Source organism: Lucilia cuprina, chromosome 5 (genome assembly GCF_022045245.1).
Source record: "Lucilia cuprina isolate Lc7/37 chromosome 5, ASM2204524v1, whole genome shotgun sequence".
Lineage (NCBI taxonomy): Eukaryota > Metazoa > Arthropoda > Insecta > Diptera > Calliphoridae > Lucilia > Lucilia cuprina.
Window position 1 is genome coordinate 41,810,662 of NC_060953.1, and position 11,873 is coordinate 41,822,534.

The 11,873-nt window shown below is 30.3% G+C and overlaps 1 protein-coding gene and 1 long non-coding RNA gene across 4 annotated transcripts; both read right to left on the minus strand.

Annotated features, from left to right (window-relative positions):
* Positions 1–1,099: 1,099 nt before the first annotated feature.
* Positions 1,100–11,143, minus strand: LOC111686481. Of its 3 annotated transcripts, XR_006941158.1 has the most exons (5): positions 11,129–11,143; positions 10,766–11,070; positions 9,756–10,003; positions 6,860–9,021; positions 1,100–6,677 (listed from the first exon to the last, which is right to left on the minus strand). It is a non-coding gene; the product is annotated as an uncharacterized LOC111686481 (long non-coding RNA). The 3 variants fall into 3 exon arrangements; XR_002762785.2 differs by having other exon boundaries at positions 1,100–9,021; positions 10,766–10,998; XR_006941157.1 differs by having other exon boundaries at positions 1,100–9,021.
* LOC111686480 lies at positions 10,010–10,759 on the minus strand. Its single transcript, XM_023448835.2, has one exon. It carries the CDS (start codon positions 10,684–10,686, stop codon positions 10,162–10,164), a length of 525 nt encoding a protein of 174 aa, XP_023304603.2. The 5' UTR covers positions 10,687–10,759; the 3' UTR covers positions 10,010–10,161.
* Positions 11,144–11,873: the final 730 nt, after the last annotated feature.

The window sequence follows — 11,873 nt, forward strand, 5'->3', positions numbered from 1 at the left end:
GTACACCGAAGTTTGAAAATGGTATAAGAAATAAAGTTTACTCTCTCTCTCTCTCTCTCTTCTCCCTGTTTTACTCTCTCTCTCTCTCTCTTCTCCCTGTTTTACTCTCTCTCTCTCTCTCTCTCTCGCTTTGATAATAGCTTAATATATTCCCTTCTTCTTGTTGTTGGCTGTTCTTAATCGCAAAACCCTGTGTGTATTTAACTAAAAGGCAGTTTTGGCTCTCTCTCTCTCTCCCTTAGGCTTTCGTGTGTTTATATAGTCTCAATCCGCCTTCTCAATCACTCAAATGTTTGTATATTTCATATAGTATTTGGTTGAGTTTTACTCCCCACAGCAGTTGTTTTACAAAATTTAAGTTAATTTAATAAAGAAAATTTTAAAAAATTACAAAAAAAACATTATTTTACAAAGAAATTTTTTAAAACAACAAAATGAAAATATACTTTTACATAGCATTAATTAAATAAAATTAATTTAACAAAGTTTTCTTTAAACTAGCTATAAATCTAGAAGACAATTGTTAAAAATGTTTTAGGATTATTGTAAGATTTTTGTTTTTTTTTGTTTTGGACAAAATTGATAGAAATATTTTATAACAACAAATAAAAAGGAAATTGTACAAAAAGTTGATGTAAAATTTTTGAAAATTATTTAAAAGTAAAAGTAGTATAACACAACAAAGTTTGTTTTAAAAACTATAGAAATATTATTATAAACTGTAGGAAATTTTGCTTAAATTTGTTTATAATTTGTTAAATTTTTTTCTGTTTTTTGATACAAAACATTTGAGGGGATTTGATATGATTTCGTTTGGTTTTTTTTACAATTTTTTTTCTTTTCTAGTTAAAATTATAATGTAATTATATAAAATCTTAACATTTTATTAGTTTTTTCGATATTTTTTTTTCTTTTTTGTAAAATTGTAAAAATTAAAAATAATTTTCTTAACTTTTCTTTTGTTTGGTTTGGAAAATTACTATAAAAATATAATAATTAAGAGAAAAATAGCTGATTTGAAAAAAATAGTTTTAGAGAAAGAAAATAGAAGTGGGCGCCGTGTTTCTGGATTCCCTTTTAGAAACATTTAATGGTTTTGCGTTTGTTAATTTTTTTTTTTTTTTAATTTTTTCATGAAGCCCTGCTGAGTTGTTGTATCGTATAGATTCCCTTTAACGATATTTGTAGATAGATGGTTGCATACAGATACTTTAAGTGTACGTGGTGGTGGTGGTGGTGATGGAGGTTGTGTTAGGAAAATGAAAAATTCAATATATTTTGTGGTTGTAGGATAAAAAAGGAAATGCCTGTAAATGGTAGTAATTAGCGAAGAGGAATTGAAATGTAAATAAATAACCTGTGTTGTGTTCTTTTCTTAAATCTCTTAATATTTTAGGCAACGTAGTTGTTGTTGTAGAAAAGTTTTTTTGTATTAAAACGACAATGGCTGTAGTCGCTGCTCTCAAGTTAAAAAATTCGTTAAGTAGTAAAGAAATTAATCTTCTGCACAAAATCATTAGATAGTTGTCAGTTAAGGAATCTTGTATATATGAAATGTCCCTCTCTCACTCTCTTCTTTTTCACATCATACACAGGCACCGTTCAACTGTGTATGCAGGCTAAAGAAATAAAAAAAATAACTACTACTCTGTGGGGTCTACAAAAAGAAATAGAAAGTAAAAAAAAGAAAACACAAAAAAAAAGAGAACAAAAACCGGAAACCAACAGAGATTCTGTCTTTCTGGTTAAGCTTCCACTTTCTTCCACTTGTTTGTCTATCTTCAGTCTCTTTTTCTCTTGGCACACAAAACACAATATACTCTTTAGAGGAGATTTCAAGAAATACATATTATGTACAGGCACCGATCAACTGTAACATAATGCTAAAACAAATTTGTATAATTATAGAAAAAAAAAGAAAAAGAAAATCGAGAAGAAAAAGAAAAGGAAAACACAAGTTGTCGTCCTCCTTAGGCATAGTCCCCCTCCTCTCACTATGATTTCAAAGTATGCTCATCATCGCTTGGCCCAAATTTAACCCATTTTATAAAGTATCTCTCTCTCTCTTTTACTCTCATCACTTGTTTTTGTAAACTCATAATAATTATGCACAGGCACCGATCAACTGTTGCATAATGCTAAAACATAGTTGAATAATAGAGAGAAAAAAGAAAGAAAAATCAAGAAGAAAACAGAAACACAAAAAGTCCAAGCGATTGTTTTCAAGTCCAGTGAGGCGTTCTTTTAGCAAGAACGCCGCTCTCTCAAACTAACATCCCAAGTCATTTATAGTCTCTCTCACTCTTTTGCTGTTTCATCATTTGAGATCTTAATTATGCACAGGCACCGATCAACTGTGACATAAAGCTAAAAAAAGTTGTATATATAAAAAAAGAAAACGTAGAACAAAAAACAAACAAAAAAAGAAAGAAGAAAAAGAAAGTTTCGACAATAGTTGTCACCCCCAAATTAAGGTTGTCTCTCTCTCTCTCACACACTCTGTGTGATTTTGTCTCTGTTAATTATCGTCATTTATCAATATCATGCCCAGGCACCGATCAACTGAGACATGATCCTATAAAAAAGTTGTTAAGAAGCAAGAAAAGAAAACACACAAAAAAAGAAGAAAAACGTTGGAAAAGTTACAGCTGACTGCTTAAGTGCGGGTACTATTAAACGTGCTCTTCTAGTTTAGATCACTCTCTCTTCACTCGCTCTTCTTTCATTTCTGGCTTAAGGTTTCATTATTGTTTTATAGCTTTTGCGGTCTAAAAAAAGGAACTTAAAAAAATCGTTGTTTTTTGTTGAGGCAAGCACTTTTTGTGCTGCTTTAAGACCATGTGGAAAGTTTTGCCTGACACTTAATTCTTTTTTTCAAAAATATAGTGTAACTCCTGCTGTTCCATTAGGCATTTGGTTTTACTGGCTTTTTAACAAAGCCGCTGTGTTTTGTTGACCATTTGAAAAGTTTTGCTCACTTAATTCTTTTCTCAAAAATATAGTGAACCTCTCTCTCATTAGGCATTTAGTTTGGCGCAGACTCTTTTTCAAAAGCCGCTTTGTTTTCGTAAGCTAAAATTTGTACATCTCTTTAGCCACCTCTAAAGCTACAACATTATTTTTCTTTAGTTTTCTTGTAGTCTTTCAAGTGAGCTTGTTATTTAGTTTTCAAAATTTGTTAATTGTTAAAACTTTTTGTAGACATTATAATATACTTAATACTTTAATAATAAATAGCATGCATTTATCTATATAAAATACTTATAGATTTAAGACAAAACTTTAATAATTTAAACAAGCATTTAACTACACAATCATACGTAATGAATCATGAGTTTTAAAGTTGTGCTCTTTGTTCATCGAATAACCTTTAGTTTTAAAAAAAAGGATTTACATTTCGAAATACGATCGATCATTTCTTGTATGATCTTTCTTTTTAGAGTCACTAGAACTTTAATGCTTTTGGTTTAAATGTATAATTCTTGGAATTTGTCTAAAATTTTTTTATAATGTTCTACAAGAAAAAATTTTACAAAAACAAAAACTATCACAATTTTTATTTACTTTGCTTCACTTTGATTTTTATAAACAATTACTAAACAATTTTGAAACTTAATGCCTGGCTTTAGTGTAAAAATGTTACAAATTTTACAATATTGTTTGGCTGCTCAATTCCTTGCTAGGAAGAAGCTTTCTAACACAAGTTTTTTTTCATATTATAATAATACTTTTATAACTTTGCTTATTTCAAGGCTAAAGTGAGGAATTTTTTCTTTAAATATTCTTGTAAAGTAAAGTTTTGATGTTTCAATTACCAAAATGGTGTTGTGCGTTACGTATTAGAGACGTATTTCTTTTGGCTTTAAATGCTTATGATTAAATAATTTATTGCGATTCCCTTAGCAATTATTTCATTAGCTTGTATTTATAACAAATAAACTTAAATTTAATATGATTATAAGCACACTTACACGCTTTATCTTTAAGATTTGTTTGTTTTAGAGTTTGCTTGTTTGTTTGTTGTTGTTGTTGCTGTTAATTAGAAATTTGTTTGGAGTAAGTGTTAACCACAAATAGAGCCACCAGTTATCAACACAACATCAACATCATTATCATTATCATCATCATTATTATTATGATTATTATCATTTAATAACATTTGCGATTCCCTTAGCATTATTAAGCTTCTTTTTTGAGAATGGTGGGGGGTGGGATTGTTGGTGGTGCTGGTTGCTAGTAGTTAGTAGTAAGTAATAGTTTTTTTTCTGTTTTATAAATTTCTTATTCTGTAAAGTTAAATTATTTAAATTTAATTGTACAACTTTAAATATTTTAAGAAATTTGTTTTTACAAACACATTTTAGAATATTTGCCAGGATATTCTAAAACTCTTACATACATACACACACATGTATTAGTATATACTTGCTGCTGCTGCTGCTTTTTGCTGCTGCTACTGTTGCAGTATAGTTTTATTGTCACAGAAAAATATTAGCGATTCCCTTAGCTATATTTTTAGAGTGCTTTGTGATAAACGCCAAGTCTCTTTAAAACTCGTTCAGCTCATTAGCTTAATAGAAAGTATGTTTTTTTATAGAATTTTCTTTCAAAAAAAAAAAAAACAAGAAAAACATTTGGACTCTCTCTTGTTATGTAAAAATTGCTAGTAATTTCAAGAGGTTGGCAAAACTCTATAAGTTTAGTTTGGATAAGAGTTAATATTAGTGTCTTACATTTGATGTTTAAACTCTGGCTTTAAGAAAAAAACTTACGCTGCTTTTGTGCTCTAGGCTTTTGTTGTTCTTTTTCAATAAATTCATCAATACCGGCTTACGATATTGTTAAAATATCATTAAAGCGATTCCCTTAGCGTACTGGTTTTTTTTAAATATTTTTTTTTTGTATTTGTATATATATACATAACATATAATATATTGTGTGTATGTGATGAATTTCTTTCTTTAGTTAGTTAGCCAGTTAGCCAGCGTTGTAGTTACTATTAAAGACTTTTTTATCTCTGCAATTTTAAGCTTTTGTTGGTGAAAGAAAAAAAAACAAAGACACAAGAAAGTAGAAACAAAATAACAAACAAACAAATAAGATAGCGTAGGTTATTCATCATATAGTTTCTTTATAGCATTACAGCATTTGTTAAAGGATACTTTTACTATGATCCATTTTTTTCTTAACGAGAAAAAGAAAAATCAGCAAAATTTCCACTTCGTCTTAAGCAAATTTCTGCAAAAAGCGTATTAGTTTAAAAAAAGGGAAAATTTCAAACTTTAATCTTACGGCTTGAGAGAATAACAAACTGTTTCTGTTTTATGTGTTTCTTTTTTTTACGATTTCAAATAATTTCTCTAGCCTGGAAAATACAATGTGATATTAGAAAAACAAAATCATGTTTTCTTACGCCAAAATCTTGTATTTTCCCTTATCCATATAGATATGCCACAAGCGATTGAAAGTGTTTAAGTTATATTTCCATCTACATATATGTTTGTCTAAAAATTTACAAAATAATCATAAATTATTAAGGCGACCACCAGTGGGGTGGTGAGGGGTCGTAAAACGTTTGCCGCAATTAACACATAATAAGTTTGTTTTACAAATTCCTTACATTGGTGGTTATAACACAGCAAATAAGAAAGCATTTGTGGCCAATTCATAAAAAGCTAAAACGATGTTTAAAAATTTGCCATTAAGTTGAGATTTAAAAAGCAGTAAGCACCTGTTGTTGTAATCAAATCCTTTGGTTTTCAATCTCTAAAGATTACTACTAAGAGAGAAGTTTACATTATATATATATATATATATATAAACTCAGCAGGTAAAGGGGATCTGCTAAAATATATTAGAATACGATTTGTTAAAGAGAAAAGCCTTAACTGTGTAGAGTTAATAGTTTCAAATCATCATCATATTACTAGGCAGAACGGGATGTATGGATGAATGTCGGGTTTTATCTTAGTAACCATTAAATGTTGCTGTAAGAAGTGAATTAGTTGTAAAAACAATTTCATTGTTTTCTTACACTTTTAAGGTCAAAGAACAGAGTACGGTGGGGGGGGGTGTATGGTGTATATAAAACGCCTTCTCGTAAAACAATCACTTCTTGTTTAACACGCCTGGGGACAGGACAAAATTCACTAAAACATTCGGTTGGGTAGTATTGAAGAATATTTCGAAAGAACTTATTTAAGCGGTTACATCGTCGCCAATTGACGTTGTGGTTGGTCTGTAAAAATTACATTAGTTGAAAAAAACAATTTCATTGTTTCTTACGCTTGTTGAAGGACAAAGTGATAAGGTAGTGTGGTGGTTCGTTCCAATAGGTACACAAAACCTTGTTGTTTAAAGAAAAACCTTCCAAGGCTTTTAGCGATGATAACAAAAACACAACTAACAAAATTATGGCTCAGGTACGGATCAACTGAGTCGCATAATGCTAAAAATCAAGAATTTTGTTTTGTGATTTATAAAATATAACACCTGCCTGTTAATTTGTATATTAGATGATGCATTGGCCGCCATGGTGGTACTATAACAACGTGACGTTAATTCAAATTCACATAACCATATAATAACAACCAAAATTATGGCTCAGGCACAGATCAACTGAGTCGCATAATGCTAAAAATCAAGAATTTTGTTTTGTGATTTATAAAATATAACACCTGCCTGTTAATTTGTGTATTAGATGATGCATTGTCCGCCATGGTGGTACTATAACGTGACGTTAATTCAAATTCGCATAACCATATAATAACAACCAAAATTATGGCTCAGGCACAGATCAACTGAGTCGCATAATGCTAAAAATCAAGAATTTTGTTTTGTGATTTGTAAAATATAACACCTGCCTGTTAATTCGTAAACCAGGATAAATCTTTTGATGAACGTTAAACGTTAAGGCCCAGAGAAAGGCATGGTTCATGTTTCCATAATGGCTAAAAATCAAGAATTTCGTTTTATGATTTGTAAAATGTACAACACCTGCCTGTTAATTCGTGAAGCAAGTTTTGCGTCCAATGTGTGGTCGTTGTGATTATTCACTATCCCATCAAATAACAATCAAAATTATGGCTCAGGCACGGATCAACTGAGTCGCATAATGCTAAAAATCAAAAATTTCGTTTGTGTTTTATAAAATTTAACACCTGCCTTTGTTGTATTAACAATGTTTGCCGGCGAATATTGTAAAATCTTGCCATTGTAACGTAAGTGAAACCAATAGACAAATAAAATGAGTCCAGGATCTGAACAATCGAGTCCATAATGCTAAAAATCAAACAATTGTGTATAATTTGTTTAAAAAATTTAACACCTGCCTGTTTGAGTGTACTTTAGGTTAACAGCTTATCCCATTCGCAAACATCTCTATTATATATTATGGCTCAGGCACGGATCAACTGAGACGCATAATGCCTAAAAGTCAAATTAAATTGTTGGATTTTTGGAAAAAAAATGATAAAATTGCCTGTAGAATGCCGCCATTAAGAAAAAGTGTTCCAATTATGGCCAGGAACGTTTCAACTGAGTCGCATTAGCCTGCCTTTAAGAAACCTTTTTTAAAAGAAATCTTTTTCTATAGGCCGTGAGTTTTAAAATCGTATTCTGTAAAAATTTGATTAGTTGTAAAAACAATTTCATTGTTTTCTTACACTTTTTAAAGCCAAACACAGCTGCTCAGGGATCATATCAACAACTGAGTTAAGCATCATGTGTTAAAGTGATAATAATGGTTGGTTTAAGGACCAGAGAAGAGTTTGCTCCATAATTTCGTAAAGGTTTCGTTGTCTGTAAAAATCGAATTAGTGCTAAAAACAATTTGCAAGTTTTCTTACACTTTTAACGAGTCACGCATAATCTCAATGGTCATATTGGAAAGGTCTTCTTCGTATGGTTTAAATGGTTTTTGTTGTTATATGAAACTCACTTTAATTATGCTCAGGCACCGATCAACTGAGTCATAATGCTAAAAATCAGAATTTTTTTATAATTATAAAAGAAAACCTGTTGTTTTCGGCTGCTTTAAACAACAATGGCTGTAGTTGTTAGCAAGCTGCTCCCCACAATCAATCAAAACGTAGTCCGATCATCGTCCTCATAAAACAACAATTGCTGTAGTTGCATTTAAGGGTTAAGATACTTGTGTTATGGGAGGGTAGTGTAATGTCCAAAACTTTTCTTGCAAGAACCCTTTAGTTTTACTACTTTTACATGGACTTAGTAGAGACTTTTTCCTAAAATTATATAGTTATTTGATAAAGATATGATAAAACTGCTTACGAATGTTGATATTGCTGGCCAAAAAGTTTATCCATGCTTAACGAAGACCATACAAAGGAGTAAAGTAGAAACAAACGACAAATTTCCAAAAAAGTAGTTGACAAAGTAGGGGATAGATAAAAAATGAACAGCAACGTAGTTTTAAAGTAAAATTTAGCGAAATCCAGCATAAAAACTCTAATATGTACTGAAAATTGGGGAAAAAGGCATAGATTTATAACAGTAGATTTCATAAATACCAAACAAATTGCTCATGAAATCCATTGTAGAAGTAAGAGTTGCATGGATGGATGAATGGTTGGTTGATAAATGATTGAGATACTGCGCCCTTTCACAACTCCGTTAGCCAACGTGTTAAGGTGAAGGACGGATACATAGATATAAGCAAAATTAACTCCAGCTCTAAAACAGCTGCCACGATGTCATATTGAAAATGTGTAGAATTTGCTTTACGAAGTTTTGGGAGCAGTGGTGTATTGGTAGTTGTTGATAGTTAAGGAGTAACAAAACGGGTGCTGCTTTGTTGTTAAATTAAAAGTTGTTTTTTTTTCATAACTCACTCAGCGCTTGACTTATTTTATTTACTCTTGCTTTTATTTTGTTTGTGTTTTAAGTGTTGCAACAAACAACCCAGTTGCAATAGCAGTGGTTTAGGTTACACATCTTCTCACATCAAGAATTTGTTTCTATCTGAGTTGGATGATGAAGTTTTGCTATCACCAATTAACACTGGAAAATAAAATTTTCATTTAGGTTTCATTTTGTATGGTAGAGAAATAATAAGACATAGTTTAAGTTTATTTTTTTAATAAATCATTCCATCAATGAGTATTTATTTTCAAGATTTTTTGTTTGTTTTTTTTTTCTTTCAATATAATTTTATACACAGACATTTAGCTATTTACTTACAATTACAAAACAAAAAAATGTACATTAGGTAATTCAATATGAATCAAGATATATTTCTGTCATTTTAGTATACATTCAAAATCTACTAGCAGTTTCCCTATAACACAAAAAATAATATCAAATGATTACTCACTTTTTAAAAAGAAAAGAAAAACAACAACAAAAAACACAGCAGCCATATTAATTGCTTTGTTTACTTTGTGTTTTTCCCGTTTGGCTAGTGTTGGAAAACGTTTATATGCTATCAAGCACGTACTCATTTACAAACTAGCTGTTGTTGTTTTTTTTTCAGCCATTTGTTTACTTAAAATTTGTATGTATACATGCAGCTGTTTTTGTGTGTTTGAGTAGTGTTGAGAAATATTTTCAACGTCTTCGTTTACTGAGTCATAAAATGGCGTCTGTTTTTTTTTGTTATTTTTCTCGTTTCAATTGAAAAATGAGTAATCATCATCAACTTTCTAGAATTCTTTCTGTTTTAAAGTTTTCCGTTAGGTTTGTTGCATACTAATATTTCAAATACTAAAATTAAAAATAAAGAAAAATTTACAAACCGATTATATCTTTGCATGTTTTCCACAACCAGTCGTTGACATTTTAGCTGAAAGACCCAGTGTCTTTATTTCAGCATCTTCACCACTTTGTTCTATTTGCATGGCCTTTTAGAAGTGACCTACAATGCGCTGCACTTCCACACACACTTTTTCACACACATTGTGGTCTATTAAAACTTCCTTATTCCATATCACCACTCATTCACATGGTTGTGTTGGTTATAATAGACAAAGGTCGTCCCAACGGACTGTAAATGGAAAAACTTTCGTAATATAACTCAAATACAAATAAAATTTTTTACAAAAGTATTATAAATCATCAATCACACTACTTAAATATAATCAATCTTTTGTTCTTCATAAAAGTCTCTCTCTTTCACATAATTATTCTAGATAAACTTAAACACTAACTAGACACTTGTATCGCCGCCTGCTGCTGCTGATAATTATTGTCGTGATTGTCACTGCATTTGGAACTTTGTTCCATGTTTTTATTACTACTACTACTAATACTGCGCATAAAGTTATCTAATTCACTTAATTCACACTTCCATAGATTGGTTATTTCTTCACTTTGTTTGCAGCTTTTTTCTTCTTCGTGCTGTTGTTGGTGGTAGTTGGAAACCAGTATCATATGATCTCCTATGGAACTTTGGTGGGGTTGCGGAGGCAGACGAGGTTTTAGTTCGTGATTTTTATTGATTTTAGTTTGAAATTCTAACCACTTTTGAAAACGTTCTTGTTGTTTGCGTCGTAATTCTAATTCGGCCGTCATTAGGGCAGTCGACAAGATGGCGCATACTCGTAAATTGCCACCCGAACGTAATTTACGTTTCATTTGCATTTTTTTCAAACGAAAATTCTTAACCCAGTCTCCCAAAGTTTTGGGATTTTGATAATAATCATCTTCAACATTATAAATGGCTACCATTTTTGTATTAATTATTGTAGCGTTTTGTTTAATTTCTTTAATAATTAAATTTACACTTTTTTGTAACTAAAAAACACACCTTTTCTGGGGAATTTCAGCTATTTTTAGCACATAACCTCAATTTCACAATTAGGTTAGAGTATATTTTTCAAATTAACACTTTACAACACTGCAACTAGGAACTGCTGCCACTTGAGTTGTTCACCGTACAAAGATTTGCCAACGACTGTTTAACGTTTGAATTCTGTGCCTCGCTTTTATAGTCACAATTTTCCACCCCAATGTATTCCTGACCAAACTACTGTCAGGTACCTGAATAGTTAAAAGCAATATTTTGCCTGTGTAATGAACATTTTCTGGGAATTTCTTGTTTTATTCTTTTACCTGAAGTTTAAAGAATCTATTTAAAATTTTGTTTTTGAAAATATCTTAAAATGAATACCTTAATTATGCCTGGCAAAAAATGCACCAAGTTTTTGTAGCATATTGTTTCTTTGTTTCTTATTTTATTTTACATTTTTCTTTGTGTATATCATTCTTGGCTGTGTTTAGTTGTTTTTATCAGGGTTGTTTTTAACACAAACAACAAATACGGCAACTCAATATGGTTGCTGATAATGATGGGAAAATTTTTTGGAGATTAAATTTACATTAGGGAAACTGCTATTATGTTGAATGGAAAACATGTTTTTACTTTAAAATAATTGGCATAAATTATGTGTATGTATACGAGAAAACAGAATTCAAGTTTAGTTTTTATATTTTTGCAAAAATAATTGCAGCTTATTAAACAACTTTGTAAGAATGTTTCAAAAAAAAACTTTGTGGGAATATTTTAAAAAAGTACTTTTCTAATGTTGATAAGGGAACTATTTGAGTAAATAAAGCAATAAAAAGTTTCCTTTGTTAAAAATACTTTATCTGTAAAATATTTTTAAATATACTGGAGATTTAAGGCTAAAAACTAGATTGAATATTATACTACAAACAATAGATTAGAACGTACATATTTACACTCTATATACTAGACTATATACAAAACTATTTACTAGACTATAAACTAGGCTACAAACTAGATTAAAAACAAGACTATAGTCAAGACTATAGAATATCCTAAAGACTAGACGTGGTAATTGCTTCAGTATATGTAAAGTTGTGTATATTTTAACTAATATGTATTTTAAAAG

Coding starts and splice junctions, on each gene's coding strand:
- LOC111686480 (XM_023448835.2), bottom strand. CDS start 10,686: ATGGTAGCCATTTATAATGTTGAAGATGATTATTATCAAAATCCCAAA.